Consider the following 19,312-nt stretch of genomic DNA (forward strand, 5'->3'; position numbering starts at 1 on the left):
GCCCCTCTAGTTTCTGAGCTACATGCCCGCGAAAATGGAGAGAGGTATACCGGGGAGAGTATTTCAAAGTCACCCCGGCATTTGACGTAATAACGTCACTCAAATTCTGCCAGTTCATGACCCACGCGGCGAGCGAGGCCAAGAAAAATAGCATTGTTGAGGCGTTCATAGCTGGCGTTTGTGAGTATGAGTTATGGATATAACGGCCATCAATTGGCTCTCAATTAATGCCGTGCAAGGTACGATGACGTAGCGAAACCATGACGCATTGAAGAGCATATTTACTAGACAGAAAGTTGCGCAGTCTAGAGCAGTCTTTTCCACTTAAAAAGCATACCAAAAGGTTATAAGTGAGCTTATTCCACCATTTCCGATGTTTGCATCAATCCCTTCAAATGTGAAATATTCCCTTTAAATCTCATGTGACGTGTGTCGTGGATTGCTGAACACGGTTTAATTTACACCGGACACTGATATGCATGGTCCTCGACTGAGCGGGTTCGGCTTACTACAGTGCCCCCATGTTTTCAAAACAAGTTCTTGGCATAATCCATTTCTGTTGTGCCGGTGTCGTCACTGGAAATTTCATACTAACACTTCAAACGTATCAATAGGGGCAAATACGACGCCTTGCATCTTGTAGGGGGTGTTCCATACTTCGGGTTTTGCACTGAAAAGTACGAGCTATTGCGTAAGTATGACTGGGTATCCAATAACTTAGCCTTCGCCCGGCAGAAGGGTCTAAGACAACCGCGCCCTGAAGGGCGAGGGGGGAGGGGAGTTGACTTTCCCCGGAATCTCTCACTTCAAGACGTGCGAGAAAAACAAAGATACCGTTGCAAAGATATTGTCAAATTATGAAGCATTAACACCCAAATTTGTGTGCCTTAGACTAAATGTAATGTCACCAAAGGTCACGAAAGGGCAAAAGACCATTTTGATAGATGCAGTTAAACAATTGTGAAAAGAGGCATACCACCGTTTTGTACTTTTTACTTATTGATAGATTATATGCGTGCGATTTGATCAGCATTGCAAGTTTTCTCGACAGCGTTCTGAATAACTCAGAATTTCAATTTGCAGTAGCCGCTTCCGCGAGAGGAATTTCAGGGAACTCTATGCTCACCACTATGGCAGAAATACATCGTATTTGTTTTGCTCTTTTCAAAGTGTTCTGTAATGTTTGCAACACACTAATTTGTAAACATGCCTGTGTAAAAACAGAAAGCTTGGAAGACTGTTAAGATTAAAAGATTCGCGAACATAAAACTGTTATCCAGCGAGCTAACAGAAACATTGTACTTTGGCTTTTATTTCCTCCTTATGCCATTCACTACAGGGGCGCTTTTTTAGGCCCACTTCGGTTCTGGGAATAAGAATATTACATGATCCACGTGACGCACTTGATCAAACTTAAAGCAACCAACTTATGGGCAACAGGCCCTTGCCCGTTCACAATCACAAACGTACTTTTGTTCGCACTGTTGGAGGTGCCACGGCGGTCGCGTTATCCGCAGGGAAGACGCATAGTGATGTTATAAGGCGTCGACAGCGTAATTTGGACTTGAAAATAATTAAAATTGATATCCTTATGTCCTGGCAGTGCTGCACTATCCGGTGCTAGTATTAGACTAACCGGGCTCGTTGCTTCACTAGAGTATACTTTTTAAGACTTATCCCAAAGGCAGGACACTCCCTTTAAGCTCGTTCATAGCTGGTGCATGTAGCCGCTGATAAGTGAGGCGTTGCAAGGATGCAAGATAAAGCAAAAATAAGAAAAGAAGGGTGAGCGAAAAGACACGCGACCATCCCTGCGCCGGGAACACGGCCGGCTCAGTGCTGGACGGCTGCTCCTGTGTCGGACACATGGTCTGTCGGACACATGGTCTGTCGGACACATGGTCTGTCATGTGTCGGGCACGAGGCGTCTTCTGTGCCCGACGGCCGTCCCTGTCTTGGACACGCGGCCCCTCCTGTGTCACATATCTAGCCGCTCCTGCGCCGCACATTGGACAGTCCCAGTGATCGAGAGAGTGACCCTCCACTGATCGGTCCACCGGTCCACCGCCGTTGCGGCGAGGTACTGGCGCCGCACGCTCTGTTGAGATGCAGAGCATTAATGACACTTCTTGCATTTTGCAAGAAGTAGTTTAAGCCTTGCTCTATTTTTATTCGCAAGTTTGTGACATGCAGTGATAAGGTTCTAGCTCAATAACTGGAATATTTGATTGCTATACGCGATAATATTCAGAACAGGTTAGAGGACAAATACTATGGGTAGATATGATATGCACGCCGTCCAAATTCCACTTAAAAAGGTCCTATGTTGTTTCATTTGCTGTACTAAAATATAATGGCATTAAAGATTAAACAAGTTAGTCATATAACGAAATAAGCACGGCGCCCGAAATGCAAAATATTAAACCAATCTCGCTCAGCGCGGCTCATTACGCAGACATTAACCCGCCATCCACGTACACCAGGCCATGAAATAGGTATTCATTGTTGTATGTCTGGTTGGTGGTTCTGGATGGGGTTGAGAATGCTAGAAATTTGAATATTTTAGGCATGGTGGGAGGCTATGAAATCTCGTTTCAGACTTTGCAGTTAAAGGCATAGAAAAATGGAGGTGATATGACGCAACATAGCAATTCTTAACCTGAGATAATGCAGTTCGTAACATAAAATTTTATAACTGATAGCAATGGAGAGTGTTTTTTATGGATGGATTTAACCATGCAAGGGCTTTTTCTCCATCACTGATATTGCACCAGTATGTCGTGAAATAGCGTAATTATGGTTGCGATACGGCCGCTGACCAAACGTGTTCTCGTCTTTATCTGCACATGTGATGTCTTAGGTTTGAGCCGAACTGACGTGCTCACCGGCCTTAAGCCCACTGGCCCGCTTTCGTTTTGTGTGGTTCATCGCTTTTAGATGTAAATGACAACGGTTTCTGGGAGATTTGGCTCTAGATGACGATTTACGCCGTTCCAAATTGACAGACATTCCGCCAAGGAAAAGGGCTTGTTTGTTTACTTGTTCTCTTGCTCACTAGTTCACTTTTCACTTGTTTCACTTTCTCACCCCTATAGATGGCTTTATGCGGGAAGAGAGAGAGAGAGAGAGAGAGAGAGAGAGAGGAGAGGAGAAAGAGAGAGCGAGAGAGCGGAGGGAGGAGAGAGAGAGAGAGAGAGAGTGAGAGAGCGAGGAGGGAGAGAGAGAAGAGAGAGGAGGGAGGAGGAGAGAGAGAGAGAGAGACGAGAGATGAGAGACAGAGAGAAGAGGAGAGGGAGAGAAGAGATAGAGGAGAGAGAGAGAGAGAGAAGAGAGAGACGGAGAGAGAGAGAGGAGACAGGAGGGAGAGGGGGGAGAGAGGAGACAGAGGGAGAGAGAGAGAAAGAGGAGGGAGAGAGAGGGAGAGATCAAGAGAGTAGACTCAATTGGCGCAAGCTACAATAGGTGGTATAGTGTGCACCTTTGGTTATGCTGAGATTATATCGGTCAGATTCATCCTCTCCCGAATCGTTCACAACTTCTGTCAATGAAAAATGGTCTCTGTAGCCTTTTTGAACGCGATGAAGCCGATGTTTGTTTTGACCTGTAGTATATTCAGTTGTTCATGTGTTATTGATTTCAACACGGCACATGTGTCGTGTCGCCCGGTTTTTTGCATTCCGAGCTGCCTCCTTTGGTAGTGTGTGCAGCTGCTCCGTTGTTTACCACCAGCCTGCCCGCGGAATTCGTCCACATTCGAAGCAGCTTGGAGACTGCTCACCCCCTACCTATGAAATTCGTTATTCAGCTGGTTGTCGATCACTTGTCGGCGAAGCAGGAGTCTGGTCCAGGCCGGCAGTACCTCTGACATGCGTGCGTGATCGTATACGGACAGCACAGCCGCACACACCATGCGCGGTGCAGACCTGCCCCCATTTGTCCAAGATTTCCTCACGCATGGCTGCTACGGTCTGCGTAGTGCCGGGTCGGACTGACCCTCCCAGCACGTGTACGATCGCATGACGTCGCGTCCAGTCACGCCGCGGGCCAGCGCGGGTCCTCAGGCCGTGCGAACCGCCACTGGTCTGCCAACGGCTGCTCCAGCTCCGAAGCAGGAGTGCCTCGGAACTTCTCGGAGATTCGACAACAGGAATCGTATTGAGCCACGGCATTTTCCACAGACGACGAGATGCGTGACGATGTGACATTGCGTATGACACTAATGTTGTGTACAATATCAATTATAGGTATTATTACCAATTTCGATTGTCTTTCCGTGCACGTGTAGCACCCATTTTGTTTTATTTTCATTCATTTCATTTTGTGTCACCTTTATGCATTTTGGTTTTGTATCGTGTACCTGACAGCTGCGTTTCAAGCAATGTCTCGTGAAGTGGTCGGAAATAAAAACAAAAACTAACTAGAAAAGTTGATCCAAACGGCATTGAGAGGTTGCATGCATGGACTCGTGTTCCGCTACAGTCCATGCTCATTTCGTACTTACCCAATGACGTACGGCCCGACCTGCTGCACCCTTGGCTTGGCCAAGCCGTTCAAGAACTCCTCCTTGTTGGTGAGGTTGAAAAAGTACACGTTTTGTTTGATCGGTATTGGCGACTTCTTCCACGATTGGAAAGTGGGCGAGTCTTCACTGAATGCGAGCATCTGTAACATGTCACATGAGCAATGCAATAGACACTTGCAAGTAAGCTTCTCCAGATTATGCGCCCTTGGATATTGTTTGGCACACAGATCACGTGCCGACGAGCACCTCTTATGGTATTGGACCTTCAACTCATAGCAAATTGTGAAGTCATTGTCACGTGGCCAACGGAGAATCGCACGAGAATCGTGAATTGTCACAGAGCGCGCTATCAATCTTGTGTGTCTTGTGCCCCTCAAATCTTGTTAAGCTGTTTCCCCTTGCTCGCGCCGCCTCGATCCGCACCCGAACTCTGTTCGCTGCGACTCGCGCTCCTTTGGGAACAGTACGAAGCGGTCTGTTTTGCAGACTGCCAGTCGTTAGAAGCACTTTCTTAGCGAGCAACGGTAGCGTGAATATTTTTGTGACAGTTTTGCATTTTTAGAGTTCGAGTGATCAAGCATGTTTTAACTTTGTAGCATCTTCACTTAGCTTTGAGATGTTACCATTTGACTATGCTGCTACTACTGTGTGTGTGCTTGTGTGTTTATTGCATTTTATTGAAACAACTTCACCTACTAGTGGAGTGATGCTCCGCTTGCGATAAAGAAAATAAGCGAATCAACAAATAAACAAATCATTGCAGCAGTTTTTACGGGAGGCTTTTATGGATACATCGGGCGCAGGACGTCCTTCTATGGTATTATTCTGAACTCTTGTGTCGTAAGCTTCCATGTCTCGTTTCATTGTCATCGAACCCCGTTGAAAGCAAGAAGCCCTTTTACATTAATGACCCTGTCCCTGTCCCTGTTGAACAAATATGCCCCTAGTCGACTTGGGCCCCCTGCCAACATAGGACACCATGTTGAGCACTGCAGGTTCCTTACAGATGCAGGGGTATCTCATTGTTCCAGGGATCTTAAACAGTGTAAATCGCAAACACCGGCCTTGTTCTCGCATGATCTGGCTGGTCTCCGGTCCTGAGAGTCCCTTCAGATCCCTCGGGGCTTAATGGAGTCATGTAATGGAGTCCTCGTGCCCCCTCCCCTCGTGCTTGTACTCCTCGTCCTCTTGATTTGAGCATTTCATTGTACCAGCAATGTCGTTCGACCATACTCAAAGGACTGTCGACAGCCAACAGGGAACAATAACTAGGCTAACTCTCCTCTCAGCGAAATGCAAGGCACTGTGAAGTGTGAGGAGGTGCCACGTGTATTTGTCAGCCGATGCGGCACCTTTCACTGATATATGACATGTTGGCGCGGCAGGCACGATGACACATTTTTTTTCATTTGGACAATGATCTGGATATGTTTGCGTATTGCAGCACAACGTTACTTAGCAGACATTCAGTATCTTTATCGTGGGTACTTGACCCAAGCAAGCACGACTCTGCCCGTTCATTGCCCGCTGCTTCCGAGGGGCGATGCCCTGACATACGAAGATCTCTGAGCTCACCTTATTGACATAGGCTTCCACATACGCCTGCATAAATATCACTGCGAGCAAACAGACGACGAGGAGCAGAAGGCCGGTGACCAGCGCGCAGCCTGAAACACAGCGAATTCGTCAGAGACACGTGACCAGGAACAGAGGTGCGCATCACCCAGGGGCAACAGAACACAGGCAGAACACAAACGTGGGCCCGTGATGTCATGCGACTCGACGGTGAGAGCGGGGACACGTCTCTGCCCATGGGGAAAGGACGGGGACGGAAATTAATCCTCACCCTGATAGGGAGATAGCATAGAACTCTCCCCCCCCCCCCCCTACCAGTCGGCATTATGAAAACGGCGAATCGGAGCTAAGGTAATAAGCCCCCGGCGACTGGTTGAATGCAACACGCTCGCGGGTCGGAGCGGGTTGAGCCCCTGTTTGACCAGATTAAGGTCTCAAAATCTAATAGAGCTAGAGGCACCAAGTTGGGAGGGTAGTGAGACTTTATGTATGTTTATACATATGTGTGAATATGAATATTTCGGGAGCAGGTTTTGTTTTATACCTTATTGGTTAAGGGTTTGCGTAACGGGAAAGTGCGCATATCCTGTTAGTCCCACGTTGTAGAATGGTAGTTGTGTGAGTTGTTGGTATTGCACGCTGATGGTGGTGCCCTGTCTGCGATGAACAATGTTTCAAGCGTTGTAAGGCGTCTATGATCGGTGGTACGCGCAAGTATGTTAGTGTCCATGACTAACGTATTTCTGGTGAGTGGACGTTATAGTGTGCACGCAAATGTGTTTTCAGTACCCCCTACTGTAAGAGCATGGGTAAACGTCGGCTCAGACTTGAAACTTAGTTGTGATGTAAGACCCACAATGTATATATATATATATATATATATATATATATATATATATATATATATATATGTATATATATATTTATGTATGTATGTATATATATACATTGTACACAAACTGTGTGTTGTTACAGACCTTGGCGCAGGTACATTTTATAACCTTTTTCTTCATTTGCTCTAGTTTTTTATTATTTTGTCGGCTTATCACTGAGACTAAAAGGCAACTCTCCGATATTTAGCATCTATTGATTGTACTGACGTCTTAGAATTACATGTTCAATTTTCAAAGCACACGTATACGCCATATACGCGACAGATATGTGATAACATATCACAGTTGGCTAAAGTCAGCAAGGTATAACAATTAGGCGTCATCAAGTTAAGTTCGATTGTCAAATTATATGGAGTCTAAATTAGGTGGCTGACATTTTTAAGGGGCATAAGAATTCAAGCGGTAAAACACGAGCTAAATAGTAAGATGTACCATCTACGCATAGTACCGATCGTCCCTAAATGAGGTGAAGGGTGACTAAGGGGTTAGTTTGCCTGTAGTTCTGGCGATGACGCTTTGATCGTGACAGCCTCCAGAACATAAAGCTTCATCCAGTTTGATGGCGATGCTATGATGGTAGTGTTTCTAGTAAGGTCGTCTCGGGTGAGGTTCCGGCCGTGTTCTTTTCGCACGTGCTCTCTTTGGAGTCCCGTCAGCCAAGTGCATTGTCAGTCGCCTTGAAAGTGTGGTGGTAGTCATACCAACGTAAGTCGATTGCTTTAGGAGCCTGCCATCTCCTATGTCACAACGAAATTGGTAAACGACGTTGATTTGTTTCAAGGGGCCAGAGTTGGCTGTGAGGCTATTGTTCACGACGGGTTGCGTGCTCTTTCTTTTCTTGTAGCAGATGGTGATTGTTATTTTGTCGTCCTTGCTGACTGGCTTGACGTTTTCAGCTATTATTTTCTTGAATATACGCTCGTCTGTCTTATAATGTCAGACGTCTGTCTATAACTATAGCTTTTGAAAACCAAAGCAAGCAAACTGATCGACCGCGCCAGTGCTGACAGGGATGGCGTTCATATCCAGACGGTTATAGGTGAATACCACCCCGGCTACGCCAATGGCAATGTTAAAATTCCCAAAACAGGAAACCCGCTGCGCCCGATCATTTGACAATGCCCAACGCCAACATACCAACTGGCCAAGCAACTCAACTACTTCATTGCACCGTACACTCCTATGAAGTATGGCCTGAAGCCAGCGGACGAGTTCTCGGACATCCTAAAAAGCACGAACCGTCTGGCTTACTAGCATCACTAGACGTTTGGATTTTTTTTTACCAACGTTCCGGTGGAAGGGACGATACAAATCCTACTTAAAAACACCTATCGCCACCCAACCATCCCTACTCCTAAACGCAGTCCCTCCCTTCTGGAAAATCTCCTTCAAGCATGTACGACAAAGATACCATTTCATGCACCAGACGGCAAAATCAACAGACGATAGAATGAAGTGGCCATGGGGTGCCCTAGGACCGCTTTTTGCCAACGCCTTCATGTGCCACGTGGAAAAAAGCCCTTAGAAATGCACCCTCCGTCTTGCACTTCACGCACGATATGTCGATCACATTTTCGTGGACATTCGCGACGAAAGCCATCTGATCGAACCAAAAAATGCAATGGAACAAGCTTCGGTCCATCGATTCACATACGAACTAAGCGTCAATAACGGCATTCCATTTTTAGATATAAACATCTCTGCTGACCAACAACGATTCGTGACAACAGTGCACAAAAGACGAACAGATGCTGGACGATGCCTCAGTGCCAAAAGCCAGCACCCTGACCGGTACAAGACCAGTGTAGTGCGCTCCTACCTCCGAAAAGCCTGCAAACTCTGCTCTGATTGGACGCAACTACACAGCGAACTGCACCGCATCCAGCGAATCCTAGTAAACAATGACGAATCAAACAGTGTTATCGACTATGAGACCAGCAGCTTTACGTCATGATACCAGACGAAAACTGACGCCATCAAACATCAACTTAATCCAATCAAGCTTTTATGTCAGAATCAAATGTTTAAAGGCATGAGACAGACGAGCCTATACTCAAGAAAATCATACCTGAAAACGTCAAGCCAATCAGCCAGGACAAGATAACACTCACCTCCTACTACGAAAACAGAAAGGTCACTCAACCCATCGTGAAAAATAACCTCACAGCCAACTCTGACCCCTTGAAGCAAATCAACGCCGTTTACCAATTTCTCTGTGACATGGGAGATTGCAGGCTCCTAAAGCAATCGACTTACGTTGGTGTCATTATCACCATACTTTCAATACGGTTCACAATGCGCTTGGCTAACGATGCTCGAAGAGAGCACGTGCGAAAAGAACACGGCCGGAACCTCACCCGAGACGACCTTGCCAGAAACGAGTTGTTCAGTGTATTTGCGAGGATCATTATTCCCATAGATAAGACAGAAGTAGCAGCATTATTCCTCGGGGAAAAACCAGGACCATGGAAATATATATCCGTTCCCCTGGTCTTTCTCCGAAGAATAAGTCACCCTTCATCTCATTTAGGGACGATCGATGCCATCCGTAGATGGTATATCTGACTATTTAGCAAGCGTTCTGCAGCTTGAATTCTTATGCTTCTAAAGAAATGGCAGCCACCTAATTTGGACTCTGTACAATTTGACCATCGAACTTAACTTTGATGATACCTAATTGTTATGCCTTACTGGTTATACCCAACTGTAACATGTTATCACTTATTCGTCACTCGTATGTTGTATGTGTGTACCTTTGAAAATGGAATACGTTATTCCGAAACATAAGTGCAATCGATAGATGCCAAGCATCGGCGAGTTACTTTTCAGTCTCAATGAGCAGGCAACCATAATCATAAAACTAAAGGACGTGGAGTAAAAGCTTATTTAAGTTCTGTACGCCCAGGTCTTTAGCAACGCTTGTATAGAGAGCAATTTTCTGCCCACATACACCTATATATACATACACATATATACATATATATATATATATATATCCGTGGATAGCATGTAAACATAGAAAACATATATATACATATATCGGCATAGGGAGAAACCAGCGAGAGGATGATAAGCTGGAGCACAGCGGAGAGTAAAGAAGTTGCGGAGGGACAGACGGTATCCGACATGGTGTGGGATGGCGGAGTCGAGAAGGCGGAAGTGTGGGACAGCAAGCACGGAGAGCGTGGGCAGACAGCGGTGAGGTAGAGGCAGGCGGTAGACGTGCGGTAGTCCGTGAGGAAGGCGACCGCGCGAAGGGACGCCGCGCTTACTATGTCCTCAGGAAATAATTTCTGGCAAGAGAGGATGAGACCATGTTTAATGAACATGTTTGCCACTTGCGTGCCCTACATGATACACCAATCCATAAACGATTTGAAGGGACTGTACAGGATGAATTTCTCAACGACGGAAGCTTCAGAAAAACAAAATTTAGGCTTCAAACTTCAGGCATGGTTAGAGAAAAAACAGACACGGCCCCAGCGGCACCAGCTGAATGGAGCAACTGCCATCAGCGCACCAAAGATGCTTCGGAGACGCGTATGTGATGCCCTCGCATCCGGTCCGTCCGAGAGCACGATCGGCAAAGAGACACCAACGGAAGGCAGGGAGCGCCGGACACAGGCCAACAGGGGCCAGCGACACGGCTCGTGCCAAACAAAAACAAAACAAAAAAACAAACAACTGAAGGGGTTCGCCACATTCAGGCCGAGTCCCGACTTGTCCAGAAGGCTAAGCAGATCTGAGCCACCGTCAGCAGTCTCAACCTAGGATGGAGAATGAACAGATTGGGGCCACGGCCGGTGGTCTCCACCCGATCATTAGGGCTCATCAGATCGGGCCATGGCAGATAGGGGCCACCCGATCATGGATGCTGAACAGGTCGGAAATTTAGCCGGCCGCTGCCCCCCCCCCCCCCCCCCTCCGTCCGGGTGCTGCAGACGCTGACGCCAGCCATCCGCCGGCCACCCGGCTCACACGGCGCCGACTCGAGTCGTCCAGCAGCACGCGCCGCAGGCGGTGGCCGTCTCTGACCTGGGCAGCAGGTGCGGCAGCAGAGGGCGAGGCGCGCTCGACGAGCGACGACCGGCCGGCCGCCGGCCAGCTCGTACGTCGGCACGGCTAGCCAGCCTCCGTGACCGTCGCGCGCCATGTCCGGAGACGGAGTGGGCCCACGACCCGCCCAGCCACTCCACCTGATATAAGATCGAGTGTCGTTTTTGTAAGCGGGCCGGCGGTGCGCTCCGACTGCTGCCGCCAACGCCGACACAGGCGACTTATCAACGCCGCACCACCTGAATCGCGCCGCGCCGGTGCGACTCAGGTGGTGCGTGCCCTGGCACCGTAGAATTTAGCGCTTGATCCAACACTTTGATCCTATACCTAAAGCACCTTGCGTCTTGTTCATTCGCGCCTTTTCTAGGTCATGTGGCATGTAATCATTTGAGTCCGTGTGACCAGATATGTTAATGCCGTGTATGTACGCCCCAACGTGTCACCATACCGCGAGATCACCACCTCATTGCACTCATTGGCACTCATTCTTGTCGCCCGACGCTCGATTTGGCGCCGTCCACATCGACGTTGTCGGCCCACTTCCCCCGTCGGACGGTCACACGTACCTACTGACGTGCGTCGACCGGTCCACCCGCTGGGTGGAAGCCATTCCTGTGGCGGACATCCGGGCGGTCACGATCGCCCGCGCCTTCGTCGTCGGCTGGGTGGCTCGGTTTGGAGTGTCGGCACAGGTCACCACTGACCGCAGTGCCCAGTTTATGCCTGTTCTCTGGCGACGCTTATCGGCTCTGTTTGGCTGCACCAGGCATCGCACTACCCAGTACCATACAGAGAGCAGCGGCATGGTGGAGAGGTTCCGCTGACAGCTAAAGGCCGCTCCACAGGCGGCAGACGCGGCATCTCGCTGGATCGATCTCCTGCCACTGGTTCTGGTCGGCGTGTGTTCACTCTCTTAATGAGGACTTGGGCTGCACGTCTGCGGAGCTCGTGTACGGCACGCCGTCCCGGCTCCCAGGATAATTTTTTAAGCCACCCGCCGTGCACGGCGCCGCTGCACACGGCGTCCCACGTCGACATCCTCCGGCGAGCCATGCGGCAACTCCGCCCGGTGCAGCCACGCCAGCAGCCACCGATGGCAACCTTCGCTCTCAAAGACTTCTCAAACCCCACCCATGTTTTCGTCCGGCGAGACGCCTCCCGCACACCACCAGAGCCGCCCTACGACGGCCCATTCCTAGTGAGCAGCCGGTCGTCGAAAACAATCCCCATCTGGAGCAAGAACAAAGAGGAAGTTGTCGTCGTGGACCGCATCAAACATGCTTTTCTGTATCCACCACCCAGCCACGCCACGTCACCCGGACCTCTCGCCAGTCTGCCGCTGGCGCGGACCTAGTGGGTGGCCCACGGCTGCTGCTGTTCCCGGCGCCAGAGCGGCCAACGCGGGCCGCTACCCCGCGCGCCCACGCGGTGCGAGACGCGGTCGGAGATCCACGAACGCCGGCCGCCACCGCGCGTGGAAACCTAGCGCTCCCGCCGAACGAGGGCGGTTTCGAGGACTTAGCTCGTCCGGCCGTCCGTACGGGATACGGCCGCCAAGTGGTTCCCCGGTGCGGTACGACGCTCTGCATGTCACCTTCGGACGGTGACGCGTCTGGGGAGGGGGTGGTGTAGCGGCGCGAGGTCAACACTGCGACATGCGGGCCACCGCTAGGTGGCTGAAGCATGCGTTGCTACGCATTGTATGCATATATTGTGTTGATTGATAAATGGATGTGTCTTAAGTTTGTTTTCTTTAAACCTGCCTTTAAACCTGCAATTCTATTCAACATCCAGGTGTAGGGCCATTTAGCTCATCACCTCATTGGACTTCTTTCTGGCACCGGGCCATTTCGTATAAGATGCAGCTCCGCCCTTTCTGGCACTCACCATCTAGATAACAGACTCACAGAGGGGAGCTGCATCTCACCGATTCTCTGTAATTTCATGATAACGGTTTATCTGACCCATTACCACCGGACATTTCCTCTTTACTTTTTGCGGACGATAGCACAATCTGGTGCTCCGACGCAGAGTTTGACCAGTCGCTGCCACGGTTCCAAACCACCCTAAACAAGGTGCAGCAGTGACTAGCGTGTTACGGGTTCCGCATCTCCGCCCCCAGATCTGCTGTTATGATTTTCAGCAAAAAAAATTGCGTGACACTCCTTATTTTCGGCTCCGATTAGGTAGACATTACATTCCTTTCGTTTCGTCTTTCAAATTTCTCGGCGTTGTGCATGACCCAATATTATCGAGACGAAAGCACGTGAGACGTGTTTGCTCCAGATGTACAAAATCTTGTCTTTTAATGTATGTCCCTGTCACGGTACGGGGCGGGCCGCCAAACGCTTTTACTTCCGTATAAATACTTAAATCTCCCCGTCATCGAATACGGCTCCGTGGTATGCGCGGGAGGAAACCAACACGCTCTTCAACCTCTATCCACCATACAAAACACGTTTTTGCTAATTGAACAAGGAGTATTGCGCACTTCTCCAATTTCATCTCTTGAGATTGACACCCACATTATGTCTGTAGCCCTCCGACGACTGGAACAAGTATTGCGATGGATCACAAAAGGGCAACAAAATCCGAGTCACCCAGCGATTGAATCTTTACATATCTTACCTCACATTTACCACCACTAAACAGGGCCGACCGAAAGCCGATCAGGGATGAGCATAGCATCTCGCAACATTGTCAGCTGCACCACTCTTCACCTTGTGTTACCGCCTTCTTCCGTGCCACCTGCTTTAACAATACCATCATGGCAGTTGACCCCTCATTTTGTTGACGATTACAAACGTTTTTTCACAACAACTTGTGTTTAACAGACATTTAATCGTCTATCTGCAAATAATCGAAAAAGCTGTGTTGTTAACACCAACGGCTCCAAGGCCAATAACCTCACCGGGTGTGCAGTAATTTACACTGAATATTACCGTCAAAATTTTGGTTACCGGATGGCACCTCAGTTTTTTCTGAATTATTCGCTCTTCTTCCTGCGTTACAGCAAATGTAACAACACACCCATACAACGAGGACAACAGTGACCTGTTCGGATTCGAAGGCAGGTTTACAATCACTTATCAACCCGGGCTTCACTCACCACCTCCTTGGTAACATCATCAATCTGTATCACATATTACGCCCACAGGGCATGAACATCAATTTGTTGTGGATTCCAGGACATGCAGGCGTCACGGACAATGAGCGGGCTGACGAACTAGCCAGGAAAGCTTTGGCAGTCCCTCACATCATAGAAATCCGCATTGATGACGCATATATGAAATATTATATTTGCACGCTGACAAAACTTTTTTGGCCACGACAGTAGACCAATACAACCAGAGCACAACTTCATGGTATCAGACTCGATATTATCCCTTGACCATCAGCACACCGCGAAGACCGTTTAGAAGAGAAAGCGTTGGCCCGTTTTGAATTGAACACACGAATTGGACACACTACACTTACACATAGTACTTAGATCACTCTCGTCGCCAATTTCAGCCATGCAGTCATCCATTTTCGTTTAAACAAATTATTATTGAGTACACCAAGCATCAACAACAACGTAAATATATGCAGGCCTATTGTCGTGGACAGAATGTCGAATTGTTTGCAAAATGAGTTCTTGGCGATGACCATACTCACTTGCTTAAAGTTCTCTTTAACTTTCTCAGACTTACTGGTTTGGTTCAAGCTATGTAGAAGTCAATAAACGTACACATTTTTCACGCACACAATTACACTGAATTAAAAAGATATCTTCTTGGTGTGAAATGGCCCGGACGGGCCGAAACGCCCAAACAAATAAGGCGAAACCGTGTTGAGAATGACAATATACCTTACAACCTGGCAACGGAGGATTTCTCGCTCCTCGTGATCCCTCCCTCTCTGGACGCATTTCCCTTTCTGTCAGTCCGGGCCGGCATCACCTTGATGCCGGCACCGTTGTTTCACACCGGACCAGCACAACCACCGCAGCGGTGCTAGTCCCGGTCACTCGGCCGCAACCAGCCGCTTGACAGCACGAGCCCTGAGGTGCAGGAAATCACGCTTGTGTTGCACTGCACGGGGGCTCGGGTAATCAACTGAAAAAAACAACAGGGCAACTACTGCCACCTTTCTCTAGCGTTGCCGAAGACAGTGAGGAGCACGGCAATTCCACCTCAGCTCACGTCCCATCACTGTTGAAATGCCCCTCCTGCTGACGTGCCACAACTGCTGAAGTTCTCCCGCTGCTGACGTCCCACTAGCTGTCAGCGGCCTGCCCGCGCATAAAGTCATGACCATAATATGGCGGCCTGGTAAAAATACTTCTAATTTGGCACGTTTCGCTGGCATTGTATTAGTTCTACTAGGACTGGCATTGTATTTGGCTATGGGCTGACAGCATAACACTTTGAACCGATTTTTATTTCAATTTCTCAGACTATTCCATAACAGCGTGTATCTCAGTGCTGACGGGTGGGTTTGTGGAGTGATTTGCAAAGATGCGACGTCTATTTGGAGACATTTATTTATGCACGGGAGGTGCAAACTTGCCGTAACGATGCTTTTGTAGTGGCACTTGTAGTCAGCAATATAACTATCGTATCGGCACACGTCCCTTTTTTGTTCAAATCATCCCCCGTCAGCGTACAGCTGACGACGTCCTGCCTGCACATAGTGTGATGTACATATTGTCGCGACCCGGGAATATATTTATAATTAAAACGAAAGATTGTGACTTGGTTTTTTTAACACGGGTGGCATCGGACAACCCGCTTCCAGCACGACGTAATCGTCCGATTTTGGTTTCTTCTTGTTAAGGATGATCCCCCGACAGCGCGTCACTCAATGATGACGGGCCGTCTGATGGGGTATTTACACAGATGCGACGTCCAATTTCAGAAAATAATAATTGTATCATTATCTGATTAAATAATTTGAGGTGTGCGCAGTAGACCTGCAACATAGCTGTAACGCTCTTATTGCGGTTTAACTATCGGCTGGCACTTAGAAATTTTGCATCGGCAGACAGGACCTTTTTCAAATCACTTCTTGATAGCGAAGGCTGACGGCGGCCTGTCTGTACATAAAACTATGGCCATAGTACGGCGGTCCGGAAAAATGCTTGTTGTTAGTGTGGAAGGTTGTAACTTGGTGCATTCCATGGGACTGGTATCTATCAGCTGCCAGTAAAACACTCGTCCGACCCCGCTTCAATTTTTTATCGGCCGATCCCCGGACGGCGTATCACTGCGTGCTGACCACCCGGCTGGAGGTGAGCTTGGCTATGCTACGGCGTCGAGTTTCAAACGTTTACTTTTGCGCGGTAGGTGAAACCCCGCCGGTAGCGATGATATTAGGGGAGCACTCTCAGTGAGCAATGGAAATCTTGCATCGGCGTACATGAACCTTTTTGTTCAAATTACCCCCTAACGGCGCAGAGCTAACGGCGACCTACATGCAGTCATGGTCATAATACGGCGGCTCGAGACAAAGACGTATAATGGGACTGGGAAATTGTGACTTGACCTATTCGATGTGGCCTCCAGCCAGCCCGCAGAGCATTGAGCATTGCGCTGTCGGGGACCGTCAGACAAAAAATCCAACTAAAAATCGGACGGGGTTGTTTAGCTAGCAGCTGACGATCCAATGCCGGTCCCATCGAATACACCAAGTCACAATCTTTCAGCTTAATTATGATAATTGTTCTCCCTCTAAGGCCATGATTCAATGTGCAAGCCTGCCGCCAGCATCTCCGCGCTGTTATGGGGTGATCTAAACCAAAATGTAATTTCTGCCGATGTGATATTTACATTGCCGGTGGATATTGCTCCCACGAAAACTCCCGCACGGAAAGATCACAGCCTCCGCACACATGTAAGGATGTTTCAATTTAGACGACGTATCTGTGTAAATCGCCCGCACCATCCGGTCCGTCAGGCGCACGCGGGCTCATCCGCCGCACACGGCAGCAGGCATTTTTAAATGGCTGCCGTAAGTTCTCAAATCGCCGCTGCGGCCGACCTAGCGATATTGCATAACGCGCTGTCAGGGCATCATACCAATAGAATAATGGCTTCATCGTAAAAACCTGCTGCAGTGCCACCTGGCAGCCACGAAACATGGCTGCTGAAGGCAGACTCTTGCCCTCTCCGCGCGCGGTAATAAATGTTGAGATAAAAAAATCCGCAAAAAATAAACGCCATCAAATGGTGATGGAACGTAAAATCTAAGCACAGCTTTTCTTCAATCAAGGCCGCGGAGACATTTGTGCGATGTTGTTTCCCACTTTTGCAGACAGTCTAAATATATCAAACTTCCAGCTGTAGCCTTAACATTTTTGAAAGAAGCTGGCAGCTCTTCGAAATGCGGCGCTTACAAGGGCCTTTGGTGACCAAGGGGGCTTGAAATGGGTGCGTTTAGTACACTTTAACTACTGCAAGGGTTCACTTATCAAAAAAGTTGGATGCGCCTTTTCAAGGAGAAATTTTTTTTCAAGTAGAGAATTTAAAAGAGAGCACAGTCATCCAGCGGCGAAAGGAACGGGCTATCTTGCCTAACTCCTACATTTTTTATACGATTGATGGAGTGCCTTACATAAGAGAGGGAGCTCACCTGCACCTGCTCGGCCGTCGCCAGGTTGCCAAACGGAACACTATGAGTAAATAAGTTGTCACAGTCTCAAAAACGGCATATGAAGCAGGCACACACGTTCTCGGAAACGGCTGGTCCAATTGCCTTTAAACCTTCACCAGTCGAATCCGTTCAATGAGGTTAGACATGGGGAGGCAATATCAAGACCCGACATGAGACCAAACACCGCGAATGCGCGAAAAGAAAACTTTACATGCAAATGCGGACAACTCAGATTTCAGAGCCTACTGCACCGATCACTGTGAAGTATTAACCATTGGAGGCACCATAACTGATTCCCCTCTGTGCTTTAAAATTCGGTGACGCTAGGTCAGGTCAAAAGTCGTCAAATTTCCCAAAATCCAAAATTCTTACTTACTTGTACTCATTCAGAGCCTGTTGCTCCGATTATCCCCAAACATTCACCATTCGATGGGACATACCTGGCAGTTGCAATATATGCCAGGAAGCCATATGTTTTTGCTGTTTTTGTAGTACTCAAGCGAGCGGGCATTTTAGTTGCATTTTTTGCGGTCGTGCACATTACAGCAAAAACATTTATACAGATTTTGTGCAAATGCAAGGGTGCCATCGTCTTTTTTGGTGAGCGAAGACACACAAAGTACACTGTACAAGACATATTTAATTCAGCACACTCGGGACAGTTGTAATCATTGAATCAAGAATTAACACGGCGGCGCGCAACACGCACGGTTAAGTTCAAGGTTCTCGTTGACCAAAGCAGTGACGTCTTTTCTGCCAGTTTTGCCCTTGTTTGCCTCTGGGATTTGTGCCTCCGAAACAAGCTATACACAGTGTGCAGAAAGCATGCCTCTAAGACGGGTCTGAGGTCACTGATCTGTCATAGCAGGAGACTGACCAAACCGATCCGTCTCGACTTAGGCTCAGTTCGATTCGGCTGACTTCTGAACGACTTGGAACCAGCAACCAACAAAGGACTCCTGAGGAGGCATGCGCATAATCACAAAAAACGGTATTCGCACACCACACACGTTGATGTCATGCACCACCACGTGCTCCACGTTCACGCGATGTTGCGTTCGGTTCTGCTAATTTGCGGCGATGCCATGCACAAATCTGCGCGCGATTTTAGTGCAACACCGCCGCTGAGGGGAAAATCAAGCTCATAAAGCCAGCCTAACCAAGTTGCACGTTTTCTTGGGAACAAGCATACAAGGAAAAGGTATTATTGAAAATAGCGCTATACTTGCAGCTTCAACAGAGAATCAGGGTAAATGACGTACTGAATAGCAAGGTTTCGCGGCTATCGGCCTTGGACATTCTGAGATATGAGTTGTCTGCCAGCAGAAATTTTGGAATTCGTGAAATTTGACGACTTTTGACCGGACCTAAGGTCACCGAATTCTTGACTGCAACGGTGAATCTGGTATGGCGCATCCAATGGAGCAGGTTTGGCAGCAATCAGTTCGACAGGTTATGAGCTGTGAATTATTTGGAAGAAAGAGGCTTAAATCATGTGAAATTTGACCACTTTTGCACCGACCTAGGGTCACCAAATTTTTTACTGCAAGCAGAAGTCAAGTATGGCACATCCAATGGTAACAGTTTGACAACGATCGGGTCAGTAGGCTCTAAACCTCTTTGAAGATAAAAT

General features: G+C 48.3%; 1 protein-coding gene across 1 annotated transcript in view; it reads right to left on the bottom strand.

The window, feature by feature from the left end:
• Nucleotides 1-11,143, bottom strand: part of LOC119092338 (lysosome membrane protein 2) — a 67,262-nt gene extending 56,119 nt beyond the window's left edge. The window contains exons 1-3 of the mRNA XM_037215303.1: nt 11,026-11,143; nt 6,098-6,189; nt 4,502-4,662 (exon numbers count right to left, since the gene is read on the bottom strand). Coding sequence (XP_037071198.1) covers nt 4,502-4,662; nt 6,098-6,189; nt 11,026-11,143 — 371 coding nt within the window. The remainder of the gene's footprint in view (nt 1-4,501; nt 4,663-6,097; nt 6,190-11,025) is intronic.
• Between the last annotated feature and the right edge of the window lie 8,169 nt (nt 11,144-19,312).

This window comes from Pollicipes pollicipes, unplaced genomic scaffold (genome assembly GCF_011947565.3).
Source record: "Pollicipes pollicipes isolate AB1234 unplaced genomic scaffold, Ppol_2.1 Scaffold_3447;HRSCAF=4054_pilon_pilon_pilon, whole genome shotgun sequence".
Taxonomy (NCBI): domain Eukaryota; kingdom Metazoa; phylum Arthropoda; class Thecostraca; order Pollicipedomorpha; family Pollicipedidae; genus Pollicipes; species Pollicipes pollicipes.